This window comes from Cyanistes caeruleus, chromosome 3, assembly GCF_971803275.1.
Source record: "Cyanistes caeruleus chromosome 3, bCyaCae1.hap1.1, whole genome shotgun sequence".
Lineage (NCBI taxonomy): Eukaryota > Metazoa > Chordata > Aves > Passeriformes > Paridae > Cyanistes > Cyanistes caeruleus.
The window spans coordinates 4517920-4540598 of NC_141703.1; the positions used below are offsets into that span (position 1 = coordinate 4517920).

General features: G+C 41.1%; 1 protein-coding gene across 1 annotated transcript in view; it reads left to right on the forward strand.

Annotated features, from left to right (window-relative positions):
* BACE2 (beta-secretase 2) overlaps positions 1–18621 on the forward strand; it is a 52673-nt gene extending 34052 nt beyond the window's left edge. Inside the window, exons 6-9 of the mRNA XM_086883997.1 lie at positions 2125–2226; positions 5610–5759; positions 6992–7160; positions 12206–18621. Of these exons, the coding sequence (XP_086740123.1) occupies positions 2125–2226; positions 5610–5759; positions 6992–7160; positions 12206–12459 (675 nt within the window). The 3' untranslated portion in view covers positions 12460–18621. The remainder of the gene's footprint in view (positions 1–2124; positions 2227–5609; positions 5760–6991; positions 7161–12205) is intronic.
* The last annotated feature ends 4058 nt before the right edge of the window (positions 18622–22679 follow it).

Consider the following 22679-nt stretch of genomic DNA (forward strand, 5'->3'; position numbering starts at 1 on the left):
ATGGTAAGTTTAAAGTTATTATTGTTCATATAAATTAACTGAAATCCATTATTGCAATATTACATGTGCATAAATATTATATTTCCATGCAAAATATTGAAATCATATTGCCGTATCAATTATTTAAAATGAGTCACAGCATCTTTCAACTCAATAAGCAGAACAAGGTCTGTTTAAATGCTTCTATTGTGCTGTTAGGAAAGCAAAACCACTGATCCTTTAAAGTAAATGTTTGCTTTTCTTTCTTGCCTTAAAAAACAGTCAACATGTTTTTGAAGGGGAGCCCTTCAGTGGTGTAATGCATGCTGTTGCCAGAAAACAGCTCACTGAAAAATTCAGTGGTGTGTCAGGAAAGTTTCCTGTAATTGTTGCTCTTTTCTGAGCCAGGGGTTGCTTGCAGTGGTGCAGAAGGATCAAACCTTCCCGGATCAAAGGAGACCTTCCCACAGAAATGCAGAGGAAGAGCAGTAAAATCAGAGCAGCACAATTAAAGTTTGGCTGGTTCGGAGCTCGCAGAGGATGCGTGATTCACTCCGGGATGAGGAGCTGTGTGCCCTCTCTCCTCTCTGCTGTTTTCTAGGAAATGGAACACTTTTTTCACAGCCTTCACCAGGGACTGCTCCTTTCCTTGCCAGGGAGAATTTCCTTGCTTCAATGCTGGGAATGTGCCCGGAGCTCCACCACAGCTGTGGCCCTGAGCCTGGCAGCCAGGGCTGGGAGAAGTCCTGCCAGCAGTGCACTTTGCACTGGTAAATATTAACCAGGAAAGCCAAGAAGGCAAAACCTGGTGCTCAGCCTTTGTGTGAGCAATCCCGCTACTCCCAGATTTTTGCACAGGTTTACATCCATGGCCAACCCTTTAAACTCCTTTTTTTCTCCAAGGTTGGCATTCCAGGCTGCCAGTGATTGCATATTTTGTGGTACAGATCTGTTAAAATGGACTCCAAAATGCCTTGGTATTTCTTCCCACTCTTTAGAAGCATTATTTATTGTAGTAAATGGTTTCCAGTTTGCTTTTCTCTCAGCTCTGTGTGGCAGCCCCATAGCAGCTCTTCCAAAAAGAAATGTGGAAATAACTGTCAGAGTTAGTTTTTCTTACTTTTTTTGGTGGGTTTTATTTTTGTAAAGGGGCTCCATGTGACTTGATAACATCTAAACCAGTGTATTTTAAATTCACTTGCTGTTTGACCTCTTCCTAAGTAGCTTAGGCTGTATATCATCCTGTGTCTTATGATTATGCCATAAACATGTCACAGTTCAGTTATATTAATCCTGCTGCCTAAGCTGGCAGCAAAAGTAGTTAATGCAAATAGCTGCCACTGCTACTTGCCTTTTTTTTCCCCTGCAGTTAATCATAGTTTTTAAGGAGTTCATGAAAAAAGATTTACCCTTTAAAAAGTTTATACCTCATTTACCATACCTGAAATTTGATGAAATCTCTTCATTTTAGGGTTGAATTTTTAGTAATAAGAGATCTGTTTGCTATGGGTGTTGTTATATTTTTTTTTGTGCAGATTTTAGGGCAACAAGACTGAAAACTTCAAGTTTCTTGTTTTTTTTGTGTCTTTAAGGGCTTTTCAGCAGTCAAGGGATAACAGTGTGGCATTTGTACTCTTGAGCCAGTACAGACAAGTAATAAGGCCTAATTTTTTCTGGTTATTCTTATATTAAATATGCCAGCCATTAAAACAGGCTCTGTGTTTAAATTAGAGTTGTACCCATGCTAGCAGAGACCTTGATTCAGGGCTTGGAAGCAGCATCAGAGTGTTTAACACCTCTCTACTGAATATTAAAGTGCTGAGAGGGGCCAGACATCACTTTTTTACTGCAGTGGGACCACTTGCACCAGCTGTGGTGACACAGTAATTTCCTGATCGGTACAGATAAACCCACTCTTGTGTCTAGGCTGATGGTATCTTGCTTTTTTTCTTTTTTTTTTTTGCTCTCAGATTTCACTGGAATTGAAGCTGTCAGCTGGAGAGAGCTGCTGACAAGTTATGATATGCAGTTCTGGGAAGGCAGCTGCCAAAAAGGAGCAGCTTTGTTCTGGTTAGGAGACAGTGGGATCTGCCTCACAGTAACTACAGCCTACAACTTCTCTCTTTTTTTCCCTCCCCTCCCCAGTACAATGCTGATAAAGCCATAGTAGACAGTGGAACCACTCTCCTTCGACTGCCAGAGAAAGTCTTCAGTGCCGTGGTGCAGGCAATAGCTCGCACGTCCCTGGTAAGAAAATGCCATGAAACCTGCTCAAAAAAATGTGAAATTCCTTTCCACAGGGATCACAGGGTCTTTGAAAGGAGTGTCATCTCTGCTGCCTGCCTGCAAGTCGTGGGTTTTTCACCTGAGGGGAGCAGAACCTTCCCTGGTCTAGCCCAGTTAATAAAGGAGAAATGACTGATGGCCTTTGATGGAAAGGAAGAAGTGGGAAAAAAAAAAAGAGAAATAGGAAGAGGGAAAAGGTGGGGGGGACACAAGTGCAGACAAGAAATGTGTGTGTGGAAATGCATCAGAAATAAGGGAGAGACAGAGTATTTTATTCTAAGTGTTTCAGAAACATGGACATAATCCCTGTTGCTCTGATTCAAAGCATTGGGAGTGCAAAAATCAGTCTTTCCATTCAAAACAGAGTGTTTATAAAGTAGGAGAACCTGCTGCTGCAAGCAGTTCTTTTCCAAGTATAATTCTTAGTGCTGTCTAGAATAAATGCCATTCATTAGGATTATTCATATCAATAAAGCTGCTTTTGACCTTCATTATTGAATTATTTATGTTCAAAAGCATCTTTCTTTGGAAACAGAGTGGGCTTTAGAAGTAGGGCATGGGGATGGTGGAGTTCTCTGTGTGTGGAGTGGCTGAAGCAGCATTTTCTGGTTAATAAAAACTATTCATAAATTTCTGTTCAATACAAGGAACAGCACCAAGAAGGTTAAAGAGGGAGAATAAACACCAGCTATTTCAGTGTGAACAAACTGGATATTTTTGTCATGGACTCACAATCAGACAGTGGTTGTTGATGCAAATCACAGGAAACACAGTAAGCAGCTGCCCCAAAGACAGAGTGTTTGCCTGTGTGCTGATAATTCAAGATTGAGATCCTTTTTTCCCACTTGATTGAGAGCAGAGATTTGGCATGAAGTGTTCTTCACTGCCTGCAGATGTCCAGTATCTGAAATAAATGTACCAGTTACGAGTTCTTCTCTTTGCACAACACTTAAGTGTTGGCTGGAACAATTTCAGTGCATGTGGGGGAGAACTGAAAGAAGCCACTCCAAGAGCTCTTGTAAGGTCACCCTGTGGGTGAGGAATCCTCGTGGGAAGTGGGTCACAGTGGTCCACACTCCCCTCTGATGTTGGCCAGGACATTTGAACTGGGGCCCTCCACCTGACAAGGAAACAGTGGACAGATCAATAAAGTATTAAAATAAAATAAAAGGGAACCATTCGCCCTGTTTAATGTTTATTTTCTGTTCCTATTAAAAATGCAGAAAGTAGCATTTTTTCTGAGTTCTTCTTAATCCCAAGGACCTTCCTGCTGTACCCCTTTCCCTCCACACACCCCAGAATTTAATTTGACAAAGGAGATAGTCTACCAAATAAGAAAGTAGTTACAGGGTGCAAGGATGGGATTCCAGCTGTGTAGGAGCAATGTCAGGAAAATGGGTATTTTCAGCAATTGCACTGTAGCTCTGTGCTTCTGGCAGGAGATGTATCGCTGGAAAAGAAAAAAAAATCATCTTTTGTAGTCAGACACACTTTTCTGACCACAGGTGAGCCAGGTTAACAAGTGCCTGCTCCTCATTGCTCATCCTGCTTGTTATGTGCACCCCAGCCAGGTGTTATTTCCCCCTCAGATATGCTGGGATAAGTGTGTGTGACACATTTCTTTATTCAGCTCAGTTAAAAAACAAGGCTGTGAGCTCTGTGCTCTTTATTGGTGCAGATGGTTTTTAAAACTCACATTATTTGGGCTGAAGTCTTTCAGGGAGCAGCAGTTTCGATGCAGTTTGGTGTTGAAGGGTGGTGATTTTGGCAGGTGGGCAGAGATGAGCCAGGGAAGGGGGAGCACCTACTACACTGAGCTGAGGTCAGGACAGCAGTAATACAATGTTAAGTTAAAAAGTTGAATGAAGGAAGGCTTAGATAATCATAAAGTCTTTATTTTAATAGCCTTTAGGCTATCATGCACTCAAATCTCCCACATGCATTGCACAGAATTAAGGGAAAGAAATGCAATGCATTAAGCAGTCTTTCTGGGAAATTAAAGCAAGCACTTAGAGCACTTTATAGGCTTGGCCTGACCTGGCTGGGTGGTATCTTGCAATTTTTCTCAGATCTGCTTTTCAAGACAAAATGGAAAGAGAGGAGAACTGTATTTCTCAGCAGGTTTGGCCTGGGAATTCGCTGTGAGGGAAGAGTGTTCTGCCCCGTGCCAAGGGATGCACTTCAGCACCAGCTGAGAGTTAAGGGTAAAAGGCCTGTTAGTGGTGGTAAATCTCCTTGTTCACATGAGTCTGTGCTTGCTGAGGCCCAAGAGCAGAGCAGAGCACTTGGAAATGTGAAGGATCTCTGTGCAGCCCCAGCAAAGGCTTCACTGGCAGGTGTGTGGCAAGGGCTGAGCGCCTGTCACCTGTAAAATGCCATATTTTAATGAATGAGCTGATGCTTGCAGAACAATCCATACCACAGATAAATACAAATGAGGAGAGTGCAGAGGCTGGATTCCATCTTTTCCCTTCACCCAGATGGGAAGCTTTGGCTGTGCAGCCCCAGGCCAAGCTCCTCCCTTGACTGCTGCTTGGTGAGGGAACAAGGACCAGCCAAAGTGATGCAGTAAAACGAGGAAGGGTTTTGCTCAGGTCTGGCAGCAGGTCAGCTTCAGGGAGCAGGAACATTGAGCAAGATGTTTGTCTTAGCCTAACAAGCTCTGTAGAGGTTTGCTTTCAGTTTTGTTCATTCCATGGATATATTACAAAGTACTGGTAACCAGTTTTATTTCAAAAGCATGTCAGGTTGTACTGGCAGGGAGTGACAGGGCAGCAGAAGAGACAGAGGGATGTGTTTCTTTCCATTCCAGCAAACCTTGAGTGCCTTAGATGCCAGGAGATTTTTGGCTTAGCCCTTGCCTTCAAAACTCTGAATCTGAGTGAGAAGCTGTAGGTGCACGAGGAAGGGAGGTGACCTCAGTGTCACGTTATATATTCACGTGGTTTGCATTTTGGTTTGTGGTTTTTATAAAATGGAAAATGCTGCTTCAAAACATTGGTGAGAGGAGAGAGGGAGGGAGGGAGGCAGTAAAATCCCATTGTGGAAGCAATTGCTCAGGGAGGCCACATGTGCTCACTGCAGTAGAGGAAATAATGAGACAAAAATTAGGGAAGGGAGAGCTAAACTTGCTTTTGCCTCTTCCCCATTCTCCAGATCATGGTTTTGGGCACTGGGGTTTGAGGTTTTGCTTTGGTCCTTAAAAAAGCAGCTCAGGTTTGTGTTCTTGAATTTCTCCATGGAAATGAAAGAAGTATTGAATAGTGGTGGTGATCACTCACAAAAATCTATCAAAATGTCTGTAATGTCTGCGTGTAATTTTGTTTGGTTGGTTTGTTTTACAGATACAAGAATTCTCTTCTGGTTTCTGGACTGGTTCACAGCTTGCATGCTGGGATAGAACTGAAAAACCCTGGTCCTTGTTTCCCAAACTCTCCATTTACCTGAGGGATGAAAACTCCAGTAGGTCGTTTCGGATCTCTATCCTACCACAGGTCTCAACCTTCTTTGTTTATTCATCTGTGCATTTATTTTTACTATTATAAAGCACATGCTCTTAAAAATAGGAGCTGTTTTTAGCAGTAATAGGGTTATTATTATTATTAGGGCTTATAGCATGCAAGGAAAACCTTTTTTAATCGAGTTTTAAAAATCAATTTTTAAACAGGGAAAATAACAAACTTGTCAAAGCTAAAAGCAAAAAAAGAAAGGGACAAAGAACAGTTTCTCTCTCAGTGCAGTCCATCTAGTTGGGAATTATTTTTTTAAAATTTTTCAGGGAAAACAGGCAAGGTTTTGTTTTGTTTTCATGAGCTTTGGCCACATCAGATGTCAATACAGAATGTCTCTGCTTGTTTTGATCTTCTCATTTTGGGAAGGGAATTGATTTGTTTCTCGTGGCATTTTGAGTTGGAGCACTTCTTCTGAATATGAAAATCTTGGCAATGACCCTTTGTGAGCTCTTCACCAGTTTCTGTAACTCACCTGCTTTATCTTTTATTAATATTCCATCCCAACTTTCAGAATATAATATGCCACTTTTGTTTTTCTTCTCTGCCTTCTCCTCCCAGTATAAGTTGCAGTACAGGCTGGTATCCTCTAACATTACTAATACATTCTTTTACCTCAAGGGACAGGCAGGAGCAAAGGAAAGAGTGAACCTATTAAGTACATTTTAACTTGAAATATAGTAAAGCCTTATGATAAGCTTTTTCTCTATTGATCATGTAGCTTGGCAATCATTCATCTTCCCCCAGGAGACAGGGGGTGAAATGTGCCTTGAATTTATAAAATCAAGAGCCTTGAAGCTGACACTGAATGCTCTCTGAATCAACTCCATCCTAATAATTTTTTTAATGACTAATTTAATCTTTAATTTGAGTTAATCTCCCAGGTTCTTCCTCAGCCATCCTTCCCTTATGGAAAATAAGGTGAAAAGTGAGAATCTTGAGAATTTGCTGTTGACCTGCATGTAGTGACTGGCTGTGTTCAAATTTATTTTAGAATCCACTTTACCTCTTACCTGCCTGTTAGCTTTGACCAGTTTTAAATCACGTACAAAAATCTGTTTGCCCCTATCCATTCTCCATTTCCAGTGGAATTTGCATGCCTGAACAATAAAAATGAAAAATTCTGAATTTCCACCTGCTGTGAGGTGTTGCTTTTTACACTCTGGCTTCCTTTTTTTTTTTTTTTAATTTTTTTTCTTTTCTTTTCTTTTTAACAGCTTTATATTCAACCCATCCTTGTGATAGGAGATAATTTGCAGTGCTACCGATTCGGCATCTCCTCCTCCACAAACGCTCTGGTCATCGGTGCTACAGTCATGGAAGGATTTTATGTCATCTTTGACAGAGCCCAGAGGAGAGTGGGCTTTGCAGTGAGTCCCTGTGCAGGTAAGAGAAAAATCTCTCAGGATTTGGAGAGTGAGGAAAACTCAGAGAAACACCTTTGCCACTTACCTGTTGGTGGAAAGTGTGGTTACTCCCACAGTGTGAAGGGTGTATTTCAATGAAATTCCAAGCTATTCACATTCCAAAGGAAGATCAAAAAAAAATAATAAAAAAAAGAAAAGAAAATCCAAAACTGTATTGCAGCATCTTTTGGCATGAAATGAATCAGCCTCAGCTCAGGGTATGTGTCTGGGTTCTTCCCTCTCACAGGGATGATCTTTCTGGGACATCTGTCTGTGTGTGCAGTTTCCCCAACTGCTACATCAGATGAGTCCCTGTTTCTAATCCAGCTTCCTTTTTGGCTGGTTCCTGCTCTGACTTGTGCATAAATGGATTCTTCAGCCAACTCCTGCAGTGTGAAGTGCCTTACTCACACTTTGCTCTTAATTGAGCCTGTTCAGCCCCTCAGAAATTTGCAGAGAAAGAACTGAGGTGAAAATGGGACTCACATTAAGTGACTCACATTAGTGTTTGTGTTAATTCTAAACAATTACTTTTCTCATCATAAGCAGAAAGCCATTAATGTATTAACTAGCTGCTGAGGAGATGTGAAAAAGCTCATAATTTTTGGCTGCTTTTCCTGTGCTGGTTAGCTTTTATTTCTCTTTTCTCACCAAGGGTAGCTAAAACCCAAAAGCTTTGGTGTTTCCTCTCCTTGTTCAGACATTGCTTTGACCTTTGACATTGCAAAAACCTCCAAGTGGAAGAGGAGGGAAGGGTGTGCATCCATATCCAGGTCTCTGCCCTGAAAAACATTGTGTCACCTGAGGTTTGTATGAGAAAAGGACTGGAACTGGCAGTGTTTCTGCAAGGTCTTAGAGAATGTAAAGGTAATTAGGACTGGAGTGCTTAATGCAGTCATAGAGGGGAAAAACAGAGATACTGCTGGTTGAGTTGTAGCTCTAGGGCAGTTTTAAAGCTTTTTTATTTTTATTTTGTTTTTAATCTCTCCATTGTTAAGAAGCTGAGACTTGTCAGCTTTGAGCTCTCTCCCAGAAGAAATCTGGATATCGATACAAGCTGGTTTATGGGCACTTCTGTGAGGTGGCACACAGTGATGAAAGTCATGTTTTGAATGCATCTGGCAGGAGAGTGTAACTGGACAAATCCTGCAGGCCAGGTTTTCCTGCCTCTCATTCTTCCTGGTGCCTCCTGAGTGCAGCTGGAGCAAGTGTGGAGCTGCCTCCTGTCCCTGTCCTGGAGGGAGGAAGGGGCATCTGACAGAACTCATTGAGCACATGTGGTCAGCAGGGGACACCAGGCAGCTTCTGTCCCTCAGAACTGCTTTGCCAGCCCCTCTTTGTTGAGAGAAGCAATCAGAGAACCATAAAAACACCTCGGTGTTAATATTGCAAGCACAGTCTGACCACTTCGTGTAGTTCTGCCAGAGAGGAAGAGCTGAGCTTGCTGAATAGAGCTGCCATTGGAATTTCCATGAGCTTGGCCGTGTGGTGACACCCAGCTGGTGCTCCGAGACATTTCCTCCCTGTCCCATTATCCACGTTTTCTGCACATTCCGAGCCCAGCATCACGGGAACTCCCTGAGGAATCAGCTGAGCCCAGACGTGCGGAGCTGCCGGGTTCCACTCACACGAGGCAGATGAGATTTTGCTGGATTGTGCCACTTGTGCTGAGTTTCACTTCTCCACAGCCTGTGGTTTCCACATTTAACAGCACTTTGATGGGAGAGCCACGGCTGCGGGTGGTGAGGGATGGAGCTGCCCAACTGGCTTCCCGTGGAGGCCAGCCATGCCCTCATAGCAATGATATCAGTGGCATTTATTTGGAGCCTTCTGTGGGCATAAATTAAACTGAATTACTGGTGGCTCAGTCTTCAGAAGCAGAGGAATGTTAAAGGACATTCAGTGGCTTTTGCAATGGCCTTTGCTGTCTTAGTGTGAGCATTAAATTAAATCTGTGTTTTTGTATGCTGTTAGAGCGGCATATGATGAATAAAAAAGTTATGGGAACAGGACTAAAAGCCTGAATTTCACTGAACTTCCAGGTTACTTTTCAGAATTGGCTGGAGATGAGAACTGGTTTATCCCACATTATTCCTTGGACCATTTTCATTCTCATTCATACCAAGAATGAGCAAAGTTTGATGGCTGCAGGAAGCTACTCCATTGTAGCAGGAAATTTGTCTTTTCCTCGTTACATGAAAGCCTTTAAGACTTATTCAGACAAATAATTTTGAGCTGCCTATTGATAACCTAGTATTTATAGGACAGGTTTTTGGATCAGGTTCCTTCTTGAGACAGGATGTTCAGATCAACAAGCTGGTCTTAGTGAAGCAACCTGGAAATGTTCAAGGCCAGGTTGGATAGGGCTTTGAACAACCTGGTCTAATGGAAAGTTCCCTACCCATGGGCAGGGAGTTTGAGCTAGGTAACCTTTAAGGTCCCTTTCCAAACAAAAAAATAAAAATAAATAAATAGATAAATAAATAAATAAATAAATATAAATAGTCCTATGGGAAAAGAACTGGGGTTTTGGAAGGCCTTATGCTGAATGGAAGCCAAGGTAAATGAAAATGAAATTATGTAAGAGCATCATCTACCAGGGACATTCAGGAAGGTTGTTTTTTTTCTTCACCAGGTGGGTGTTAAAGCACTGAAACAGGGTTCCCCTCCTCGGGGTTTTACCAGGCCTGGCTGGATAAATCTGCAGCAGAGCTGATCCATTGATCCTGACAGTCCTGCTCTGAGTAGGATCCCGGTCTAGGTGACTTCCAGGGTCCCTTTCAAGCTGTATTTTACAACTCTATGATGAATTTGATCTAATTCCAGGTTTACTGCCTTTATAACCACCCAAGTGGGTGAGCTAGTGTGTGTTGAGTTCTATGCAAATGTTAGAAAATAGCATTTTTCCAGAGGCACCTTTTTGTGTCCTGCAATCATCAACAATGAAGAAAATCTCAGTTTAAAATCTACAGTTATAAAGGTATTGTAGTTAGGTGTCACCAGATAGTCTAAAATAATACATCAAAATACTCTAATTTAGTTAATGTGTAATATGCTGAGTGTGTGTGACTGTTAGTTTATTTTGTTTCTTTGAACAATTTAGGCAAATTTCCTCTCAATTTCTCTGGGGGTGGAAGAGTGTGAGGGAAAACTTTTTTTTTCCCTTTTGGAGGGAAGAAAGCAGAGGCTGTGCTGCTATCAAGCATTCTCAAAATGCAATTTAAAATGTCAGCCACTATGGCAACAGTTTTGTGTTGTCTTCTTTAATAGGAGTAATTATTGTGCTCGAGCCAAATAATGAGTAATTAGAGACTGTTTATTTTCAAAGCTATTTCCAAGGTGCAAAATTGTACCTCTTTTTCTTTTCCCCCAACTTCTTCAAAATACAACTAAGTAATGATACTTAGGCCTTGCTTTTCAGATTGGTGTTAAGTGTGGTTGAGATTGGTGTTGCTGCAGAAATTCATAGGGACAAAGCAAAGGTGTGAGGGTGTGAGATGTCCAGAAGAAATAATTGCACAGCAGACAAAGTGCAATCCTGGGGCTCTGGACAAAAGTTATTTCTGCCACAGACCTTCTAGGTAGAATTTTACCATCTAATGAGTTTGGGGAGTGGGTGTTTGGTTATTCACCAGTGCCAGGGTCCTCGTGGGTGCAGCCTCGGGTGCCCCCAGTTCGCTCTCACAGCATATTCCTGCTAAAAGAGTCTTCCCACACTTAGGGGTGAAGAAAGGGTTGGTTCAGATGAGTGATTCCACAGAAAATTCCTTGTTTGGGCATTTTGTTTGTTGTGAAGGTTGGTTTCCCATCTGATCTGTGAGTTGCAGGCTCCCATTCCCTCCACCAACACGAAAGGGGCTGTGAGGGACAGGAGTGAGGGTGCAGGATTGTCCCTTTCAACACCAGCCCACAATTAAGTTGAATTAAGTCTAAAAAAAACCCTAAATCTTTAAATTATATGAGGTCTTATGAGGCCAGGGACTGAATGATGACCAAAATCTATGCAGATAAAGCAACCAACCTATTCTCCATTTTTTTAAGAACCTTAAAGTCCACCTTTGTGAAATTCAAGCTCCCTTCTTCCTTCCAAGGGTGTAGTTTATGGTAATCTCTTTAAACATGGTTTCAGAGTTGTGACTAAGATATGTGAAAATAAGAGATACGGTTTTTAGTGGATGGGATCACTTCCCATCTGGCAAGAGTGTGCCTGTATGTAAAATGTGTGAGAAATCAAGCAGGACAGTTAAAACTGAGGCCTTCATGAAAAAGTACTCAGATGTGTCATGGCTGACTAGAGAAGTGAATTACAAATGCTTCTTGCCTTAACTTTGTTGTCATTTTTTGAGTTGCTGGGTTAGCTCTCCTGGCCCAACACCTTTGCTACTTCATGTCCCTGCTCCTCACTCCTGACACTTCCTCTCTTCCACTCCCCTTTTTTGGACAGCTGTCACCCAGCTCTCCTGCCTCACCTCACCTTCCTTCTAGATTTTCATCCACTAGAGAGTCTGTGCTGCTCCCCACACTGCACTTTGTGTTTAGAATAAAGTCCTTTAAGGTATCTGTGAAGCTGATGAACCCTCCTGCTGCTCTGTAAGAAGACAGCAAACACAGAAGATCACAGAATCACCTGAGGTGCTTTTCCAGTTGTTGGAAATGCCAGAAACAAGCAAAAAGCTCCCCGGGCCCCGCCCTACACCAGGGTGGGTGTTGTAGGGTATTTCAATGGGTATTTTGAAAGATTAGTGCAGAGGCAGAAAAGTGATCCAGTGGTTTGGGCTTTGACTGACTGGAATGCCTCTTCTCTCTGAGCCTGTGGAGATGTGGGAGAGTCACGGTCTCCTTATGCTTCAGAGCCCCTTGTTATAAACATGGGATTCTTGCATTTTTATTGCCATGAGAAACGCGGTAAAACACGAGGGTGCCGAGACGTGCCGTGACAGGGGCAGAGGGGTACACAAGTACTTTTTAAACAGTGTCTGTAGACCTGAGCTCTGTCTCTCTGACCCAATTTCTGTAACTCCCCAGAAGCTGACGGCTCTCCCGTCTCTGAGATCGAGGGCCCTTTCACCACAGCGGACGTCGCCAGCAACTGCGTCTCCAGCGTTTCCTTCCACGAGCCCGTGCTCTGGATCGCCTCCTACGCCCTGATGAGCCTGTGTGGGGTCATCCTGCTGGTCCTCATCGTCCTGCTGCTCATCCCACCCCGCTGCCAGCACCGCTACACGGACAATGACGTGGTCAACGACGAGTCCTCCCTCGTGCGCCACCGGTGGAAATGAGAGGCTGGATCCCCAAAACAGACTTAAAAACGGGACCAAGGACAAAGAGCTCTGCCAAGGGGAAGAAGCCAATGCCTCCTCAGTCCTTTCTATGTTCCTACAGAACGCTGTTGAAAATCCCACCAAATATCCTGCATCGTGACTTTTATAGCTTTATTTTCTAACACCGGTTCTGAACCAAAGCACTGTTAGCCACCTCTGAAGTGCTACGGTACTGGATTTGCTACTGCAGTACAATGAGCCTTTATGCTCTCTAAAGTACCTTCTTTAAAAAAAAAAAAAAAGCAAACCAAAACTAAAAAAAGTTTTAAAAAAAAATATAAAAAAAACACACCATGATGTTCTTCCGCTATCTGAACAAAATTGCCCATCTCTCTTTCACAAAAAAAAAAGGAGCTGTCAGTATTTTCTAACTAATCGAGCCTGACTGTAGAAAAAGAGAAAAAAATTAATACTCTTTCTTATTAATTGCATTAAATGAATACTGCTTTCTGTTTACATCAGTTTATTTTGAAACTGTGCTTATGATGTGGGGGAGGGAGAAAAGCCAGACTTAAGCAGCAGAGAAAAAGCAAGGGAGATGAAGAAGAAATGTTGGTTTGTGGTTTCTTTCCCTCAGGATCACTGCTGCCACTTGAGAGGGTCACCCTCCCTGAGAGCTGTAACAAAATAGTCCAAGGTGGTGAAAACTGGGAATCAAACTTGTTCAGCCTTAGAGTAAAACAAGACTACCTCTCTTAATTTACAAGGATGCTACCACTGGTGAGTGTGTGGATTAGAACTGGTCTTGAAGCACAAAGATGCTCCACACAACCAAATGTAACGGCTTGGCTTTGAATTTTTTTTGGATTTTATAAAAATTAATACTTCATGGCATTCCACTTTGGTGCACAAAAAATTCAGTTTCCCCCAACTCGTGTAGGGTTTTGTTGGGTTTTTTCTGACTTTGATATTTAGAGAAGGCTGATCTGCATATGTATGGACAGACAAGAAAGTGAGGTCTGTGTTCTGCTGTATTTCTAGGGAAGGTGTAACAAAAAGAAAACAAAATAAGAAAGACAACTTTTTTTTTTCTTTTTTTTTTTTTTTTAATTTGGCTGAGCTCAGCAACCTTGAAATTCAAAGGAGAAGTACCTGTCTGTATGGACAGGCTGTGAAGTGAAAGTCTTTATGCTGGCTGGTTTTTCAGCTCAAGCAGCAGTTGGAGGTGTTCATTTTGGCATCAATCAAATGAAAAGTGTGTTTGTCCTGCCTGGATGAAAACAAACACGTGGTGGGACTGGAAACAACAGTGGGAGAAGGCAGGGGAGGATGTATTTGACCAGGTTTCCATTCTGCAAACGCAGATCATCATGCTGAGGTCAGAACGAGGTGTTTTCTTTGCAGATAGGACAATTTTTCTTTTCTCTAGTTGCAGGCTTCTCTGTAACACTGGCCTAAGTGTTTGGATTGGAAAGATAAACAGTGCAAGGCTGAGGATTTTTTTATACATGAAAAAAGGAAAATATATTCCTTTGCATTTTGATAGCAGAGCAGTTTGTTATCTGTATGGGAAATGAGGAGAAAAAAAAAAAGCTTAGCTCTGAATTTCCCAATCCCTTGCCCAGACAATTTTCTGCCCAAAATCCTTTCATATTGCTCTGTGATTCACACTGCCTCTGTATCTGACTCTGCGTGGAATAAGGAAAGATTTTTTTATTTTTTTTTAATTTTTTTTTCAGGAATGGTGCATTTACACAGATGCACGTCATGTGTGTGAAAATAAAACACTGTGGGTTTTTTTTTTTTTTTAACTAACTTATGTCTTTCACGTCATAACTGGAAGTGCCTGTGGTTTTCTTTTCAATTCTTGCACTTTCAGATTGCTTGGCTCAGTAGAGTAAAATAATTGATGCTGTGATTCAATGTCTGAAAATGATTTCTTGTGGAATTTGGAGTTGGAAACAGGAAGGAATTTTGAGCTTGTCTCCTTCTTCTTCTGCCTCTTAGTTTTTAAGAGGAGAAAAATTGTGAATTACATGAAATAAGCCATAGAGCTTAGCTGTTTTCTCAGTGTTCTACTTTCCATATCTCTTTCTAAATATCTTTAAATTAAGAATTACACATTGTTCTCCTGGGTTTGGTTTTAACATATAAGAACTCCAGAGGTGTATTCCTTCTTTTTCTACCCTATGGCAATAGAAGTTATGCTTCTGTCACTTGTTCCAAACCAAAACACAGTATGGATTTTGGATGGATAGTGTTAAACAATAAACCCTCTTTCAATTCAGAAAGTGAAAACAACTTGTATGCTCTTAAAAAGTTTCACTTCGTTGCTCCCCTCGCCTCAGAACCTTCCTATCTCCTCACCACACAGAGTTTTAGGAAGGAATTTATTGGGAAAGGTTCTGAGTAGGATCTTTAGTGAGAGTTCTTCTGAGTTGGTGAACAAAGTCTTCTTTGTGCACTGGATTTCATATAAAAGATTGAAGTATTACCCTTTCCCTTTGAATGTCCTCAGTCAAGATATTTTGAGGGAAACACTTGAATGAGGAGGAGCGATAATCAAGTAGCACAAACGAAATACTGATATATTCTTGAGTTTTCCTGGCATTCCTTCACACTAAAAATGTGGCTCCTGGTAAAAATGCTGTGAGTGACACCTGCTCACAGCACAAACTTCATCTGGGCTTGTAAATTGATCCTGGCGGAAATTCAGGTGAGCATTGCTTTGTTGCTCTGGCAACAAGGAGAGCAATGGAAACCCTTGAGAGTTCATTTTTAGCCTCCAACACATTAAGAAAAATAATGTTCTCGAGCAGTTTTGTATGGAAGATGAAACACAGTGATAGTTACATAGATATAGTTACACTATAACCATGTGTGGTCACTTGGTAACTCACAGTGATCTCTTTCTCTGATATATTTCAAAAAATGTATATGTTTTGAGATATGTTCCTGTTAACCAACTTCAGGTGTAAGAATAAACCACACCTTAAAAAAAAAATAGAAAGGAGGGAAGAGGAGTGAAAAAAACCAGAGCATTGAGTAAAGATGATACTGGAAAATATCCTTTATTTATAATAGAAGACAGGATGCTCCAAATCACAGCACTCCAAACTATCCCTTGTAAGAAATATCAATATTTCTTGCTGACCCAGCTCTCCTCTGATGGGAATGCCAACACCACGTCCCAGGAAAGTGTCAGAAAGTTGTGTTCCCCTGGCTGCAGCCTCGCAGGTAATCTGATACCATCGGTGAGATAGCCAGGGATTTCAGGGGGTGTGCTTTGAGTTGGAGTGGTTAAACCTGAGCCCAGCCCTGGGAATAGGTTCATTCTATCGCGCTGCCTTTGCAAGTTTTAGAAATATTATCACGGGTTTCTTGGCGCAATTCAAATGCTGAGAGAAATAGATGAAGCGTTTTAATAAGGCTTTTGTTCAGGTGCTGTGAAAGAAGTTAGGTGGAGGGGATTGTTCTGTTTTTAAGGTGAAGGATTGTGTTTAGGATGTGCATGTTGCATCAACCTAAATGCAATGTAGCAACGGGTTTTGGTATCTCTTGTGCTCAGCAGCTGTAAAATTTATCAGCGAAAGTCAACCTATGAGTACCCAATCCTTGTGTATTGGCTGGCTTTGTCTTACTGAAGGATTTCCTTTTAAATATTAAAAGGCTTGTGAGAGTTGCACAGCACTGCACATTTCCAGAGAGAGAAAGAGAGATCCTTAAATTTTCCAGTATTACAAAATTATTGTGCTGCTGGAAGTTTGTTTGATTTCCATAGGGGTTTCCAGAAACTGGGCTGGTGTTGGTTGTCATATCCTTATATCAGACATTAATATAAATAGCAATATGAGTGGTGTAATGAAAGGTGTTGGTACAGTGACCTGTGGAGGTGCAATTAAAGGGAATTGCAGAAAGAAAAATAAATGGGATGCCTTTAGCTTCATTAAAAATTACAAGAGCATAACAGATTGATCCTTTGCATAAAATGCTGTACTTTTTACCAAGACATTAGTTCCTGTCAAACTTGACTCTCTGATTGATAAATTGTTCATTTCTGGCTGCTGAAGTCCTTGCTGCTGTTGAGAGAAGTGAAGATAGGTTGGTAATGAGATACGAGCATTCTTCTGAGCCAGTTAGATTTGCTGGATTTTGAGGCTTAATTAGATGCTAATCCAGGCTTGTGAGTAATCCAGCATCCTGGGAATGGCTCTTTGGGAATGCTAGCAGAAACACTTGGCTTCAGCCAAACCCCTGGGTGAGATGGATCCAAAACACAAAAGGCACAGTGAGACAGCAGCTGCTGAGAAGCTGCTGTAGGTGCAACATCCAACAATCCCCATTTCCTTTGGCAAGGGCCCACTTGCCTGAATATTCTGGAAACCAGCACTCCAAGGTGCCTTTTGGTGCTACTGGGAATTATCCACTCCCAGGTGAAGACAGGGCACGACCATCTTTAGACTGGACCATTTCCCAGCTGCTGAATATTCCCCTCTCCATGTAACAGTGCACACAGAGCTGTTTCTCACCCCCAGCACTGGCACTTGTGAGCAGCAGGACAGGAGATCATAAAACATGCTGACATCAATGACTGTGCAGTAGTAATATAAGAAAGGTTTGTATTTGGCCAGATTTTTGTGGTCAGGTGGTCTTTGAAATACTGGGAATTTTAGATTAGACCACGAAGGCACACACAGAATTTCTTGTGAGCTAGCCAAAAGTAAAACCCAAAAGGTAATTTTTAAAATTTAAAAAAAAGGAGCTCTCAATTAGTGTTCTCTTCCTTTTTATTTTTTTTTTTTTAATTGATAACAATCACTTAAATATATTTTAGTATAGTCGCTGTCCTACTAATTCACTGGTTGTAAATCTGATTTTTCTGATTTGTCTTCTAGGCCATTCACCCCTTCGCATTCCCCCCCCAAAAGAAGTTGCTAAAAGGTTAAGATCTCCATTTTCCAATTTCAGCTTTCTAACAAATGACATGTTTTTCTTGTTTATCATTCACAGACCTGTTTTAAAGTAGTTCTTTAATGCTTTAAAAATTAACTGTAGGTTGAAAATCCTTTCAGTGCAATTAGGAGAAGAATTGGAGCCAGAGCTTTATCTGTGCCAATGGTCCCTGAATTTTAATGTGTGCCAAGAACTCCTTTGTGCATTTGACTATATTCCCTGGACTTCTTTCACATCCCACTTGGAAATACACCCTGGTGCTGTATATTCTCATTTTTCTCCATCCTCAGGAAGTACAGGGTGGAGAGGAGGACCACAAGGAGCTCTGAGAGCTCCATCCATGACATTTCTTGTCCTAAAAACAACTCCAGCTGAGCAACTGAATTTGCTCTGATTTTACAGCAATGTGTATTTAGGCAGAACACTCCAATAAAGGACATTGTTTGTAACAATCCTCTCATCCCGTCCCCCTCTGATGAGGGAAATTTTCACAGGGCCAAGTCAAACCTGCACAGGGCATGTTTATTGCTGTGTTCTCAGAGAGGGGTTATAGAGCTGAATGTTTAAATGGCTCTATTTGCAGCATGGCTGTCCTTTGGAAAATTCTGTGGTTAAAAAAAAAAAAAATTGAGTTAAGAATGTTTAGAGGTAATAAAAAGACAACAATTTCTTGATGGCACAAAGGTGTGGATTATTGCAATATGTGCTGGAAAAAATTGCTTTGGTAGCCAGTACTCTGTGTGTGCAGAAACTATACAAAGTTCAGTGTTTAAGACTTACCTGGAACAGGCAGTTCACTTTTTTTATTGCAAATTTTATATGGAGATGCAGAGATCTTTTAAAGCTTTTAACACTACATTAACTGTTACTTGATAGTTATTCAGGAAGCGTGGAAAGGATTTCACCTTTAAGGAAAGTATTCCAGCTTAGAGAGGCATTTCTTCACCTGTTGTTTTGGTTTGGTTTGTTTTTTTTTTATTAGACAAGGTTTTTAACATTGACTGAAAAGAAAATGGGATCAAAACTTTGAATAAAGGGGTATAGTCTTTCTAAATTCAATCTTCAGGTTATGTTAGGATCTCTATCCCACTTACTGTCAAGCCGCATTACTCAATTTTCCAAAAACTGATACTTTGTACTTTCAGGTCTTGCCATTTTCAGATAAACACTATGTAAAAAAATCAGATTTTATGCTGCGTAAAATAAATGATTAATTCTTTCAACCTATTCTGTGTGTCTGTTGAAATCCTGTTAAGACGAACTTCAAAGCTGATAAATTATATCCATCCAAATTCATCCTGTGACTGTCAATTCCAGCTTCTGGCAGAGAAAGCAGAGCTGCTGTAGATCCCATCTGACCCTGACAGAGGAGGGGGAGGCAGCCAAGTTTAGCTCCGAGGTGATTTTTTTATTTTTTTTCCCCTGCTTATTCCCGAATTAGAGATATTCCTGCTTCAACTTTTCATTTCAGTATGGGGCAGAACGGAGCAGGGGAAGCATGAAGCTGGGAAGGTGAAGCTGCTGGTGGTTTGGGGTGGGATCGGGTCACACCTAGGGCTGTTCTTGCTCTGGGATGAGGATGGAGAAGGGACACAAATCCCTGTCCCCAATCCCTGCTCCGCAATCTTTCCTCGCCAGGTGGAGCCCAAGGGGCGTTTTCCAACTCTTGGATATTTTTGGCCGAATTCCCTTAAAAGTTACTTTCATTTTCTTTTTTGAATATCCGACCTCTAAGGTCCTTAGCTTAAACTCTTCTGTTCGTTTATCATCTCCCTCTTCTCTCCACATAAACGCCTCTTTAAAAAGTCCCTTTTTTTAAAGCCCTCAGCTTTTTAAGGGCAGCACGGTGTATTTATTGTGTAAATTGTAAATTTAGGGCATTAGTCCTAAGTAAGATGGAGTGGCACCAACTGTTCAATATTTTTCCTTCAAAGGTGTCAGGTTTTTCTTATTTCTGTCCTGATATTCAGCGAAGGCTCTCCATTAATGCCACAGGTATCCCTGTGGTGTTATCCACAGGTGTTGGTTATCCATGGTAATCCACCCATCCAGGTGCTGGATGGGGCTCTGAGCAGCCTGTTCCAGTGAAAGGTGTCCCTGCCCATGGCAGGGGGTGGGAACTGGATGATCTTTAAGGTCCCTTCCAACCCATTCCATGATCCCTTTATTACACAGCTCTGCTCACAACTTGTCATTATTTTTCTCGTGCTTAAGCTTCTCTTACGCTCTGGAAATTGCCATCATCTTCAGAGCACCCTACAAACTTCAAGCTCATTGACCCCTGAACTGTAAAACTGTTTAATCACACTTCCCTTGCTCATCTTTGCCCATGAAAACTGGCCAGTCTAGACAAAACAGCTTTTAAGTTTGTGTGTGAAACACAAAAGTAAGAATTCATTGTGAGAATATGGCTTTTTTTTTTTATAATGGCAGTGAAGTGTACACAAATACGTGAAGACTGGCAATGCAAGAGCTCTGTGTAATTTTCCAGTACGGTGTGTAATTCTGATGGCCACTTAAACAGCAAACATTTACTATTCTCCCTTTTCTCCACCAAAACAAACTCTTTAAAAATAAATGGCTTGTGGGTTTTTTTTTCCCCTTCTAGAGGCTGACAAGTACCACTTGCCTATACCTTGACTCATCATCTGTTTGGCTGGGGAATTCAATAGCATTTCCCAAAATACAGATTATTTTAAAGAATACGGTGATCTGTGCTGCCAGTACCTACACAAATACTAGAGTATTGGATTTTTAAAGCTGTTAGCTAGATGAGACTGTTTTCTATGAATAAACAAGGTATTGTGATTCTTCAAATTCTTTCTTTTTGTGCACCCAGAATTGTACTGAACTCCTATGAGTAGGAATACCATTTACTTTTCCCTCGAGTGCTTTTTAATTGTAAATTTAAGATTACTTTCAGCTTTCTGTATTCTTACTGAATGAGATTCTTTTTATTGTTGGACAGCTTGAACATTCTCCAGGCTGGTGGTTTATACTGATTTTTAACTGCTGATTCATTTTTGACTGCTGATGTATTCATCTTGTATCTGGATGAAGTGCAGGTAAATATATTTATTTTTTCTCTGGATTTTCTCTGGATTATCAAAGCAGAAGAAAACCACACAAGTTAGCCCCACCTTTGTATGGTTTAGCAGACCAGCAATGCTCCAGATTCACAAGATCTACAGGTTTTCCAGCTTGTCAGCTGAAAGTAATCAATGCTTGCTTTTTGCCCTTTGTTAAATGATCCATTATTGCATATCTTGAGGAAAGTGACTTTAATCCTTTATATCCACAAAAGAAGCATCTAAAAGTTCTCATCTTGTTTTAAGTTTTTGTTCCTGAGTTTCATAAAGACAGGCAAGGTATACCAGGGAAATAAAAGGAAAAAAAAAATAAAAATAAAAAGGGGGAGAACCCCAAACAAACAAAAACCAGAAAATAACAAACAAAAATTTTATTACAACAGACACGTACATCTCTATTTCTCTATGTTCCCCTTCATGTCACCACCACACAGAATGCTGAGTTACAGCACAGGCAGGTGGTGAATTATGGGTGAGTTAAATTATGGCCCAGGCACGTGGTAAATTATGGGTGAGTTAAATAACTGCTCTTCCACACTGCTGCCCCTGCTGTCCCTGTACATGTTCTTGTCTGCCCTGAGTCTTAGGTAAAATTAGACATCAGCTGCACATTTTATGTAGGAGGTCTACTTTTTTAAGTTCTTGTGAGCTCCACAAGCAAAGATCTAGTTCAATGTTCTCTCCCTGCCTTGCAAACTCTGCCTCCGTTTCAAATCATTAAATTTCTTTAAACTCGTCCTGGCAGGATTGAAAATCCGCTGCTGGCCTTTTGTGGGCAAGCAGAAAACACGTAAATTAAATTCTTACAAGGGCTGGAAGGACACTTCTGCTCGTTTGTTAGTCAAGTGAGGTGGATGCAGAAAATCTCTCTGTTGGTGCCATGGTTCAAAGAGCAAGCAGGAACTTGCTGGTGTTGTTTTAACCGTGTTAGACCATAAACTTCCTCTGCTGGCTGGATTTTGTGGTGATGAGACAATAATAAGACCCTGTAGATGCGTTCACCTGCTCCATTCAGTGTCATTTGTTTCCTGAGTAGATTTCCTGTCCTGCTTAGCACCAAAGGGTTTTACAGCCTAATTATTAATATTCATATTTTGTAAGTTTTTCTCTAAGCTTTCCAATTACAGAATGAATGTTTGCAGGATGAAACCAGAAATGATCCTTCAGAAGGGTTCTGCACCCCACTAATCACTAAAGAAAGAAGGGTCACTTGTGTTTTTTGAAGATACAAAACTGAGATATCTGAAGTATCTAAAACATTTTAGAGTTTGCTCTTCTTTGGCGCTTAAAATCCCCTCAGCCACTGAATCCCTGGGATTTGGCAGGCCAACAAACCAGGATTTGTAGCAAATGCCTGGGTGTAGTTCCATGGAGTTTAGGCAGTAATGAAAAGTAATCTGCTACACTTTTCTTTTGGGTAAAAACAGGTAAAATTTAATTTTTTCCAATAGACACTGATGGCCAGTGAAGTGATTTTTTCACTGGATTGGGGTGGTGACCAAGTTCCTAAGGGCTTAAATGTTTTCTCTATGGAATCTGTGAGCCACCACTACTCGTACAATAAATTTATTTCAAAATTAAATTATCCCAAGTCCTAGTTAATATTCCTTGCTTTAATAAAAAGGAAAATTTCATTTGGTTACAACGCAGTGTTTCAGGTTTGGAGCTGGATTATTGTTACTTTAAGGGCTACAAGTTCAGTCTTCAACAGTTTCAATCATTTATTAACAGGAGCATCATTTTCTGATGTGCCAGCTTGCAGGATGACACTTCCTAAAGAAATAACTGCATATTTTAAAAAGTATACCAGACATAATGTTGCCCTCAACTTCCTCTTGCCGTCTCATAACTCTTTTTCCTTTCTGTCCAATGCTTCTCATTCCTTAAGTTTATTTGTCCCACGTTACCTCTTTAATTATTCACACACACAGGTTTTATGGGGCATTGCTTTTTCATTTGCAAGCTCCAGTACATTTGAAAATAACCAGCAGCAATTACTCCCTTAGGTTTTACCTGCAATTTACTGGGTGTTATAATATACCACTTGCAGACAAGGACAAGAAACAGCTCTCCTCCAGGGACTGGAAACATTTACAGCTTTCAAAAGTATCCTGGGAGGAATGCAAAAGCCCCACTCTGGCTGCAGTTCCTATATGAACCCTCCTGCGGGATTTTATTCATCTGTTTGCTGAGCTA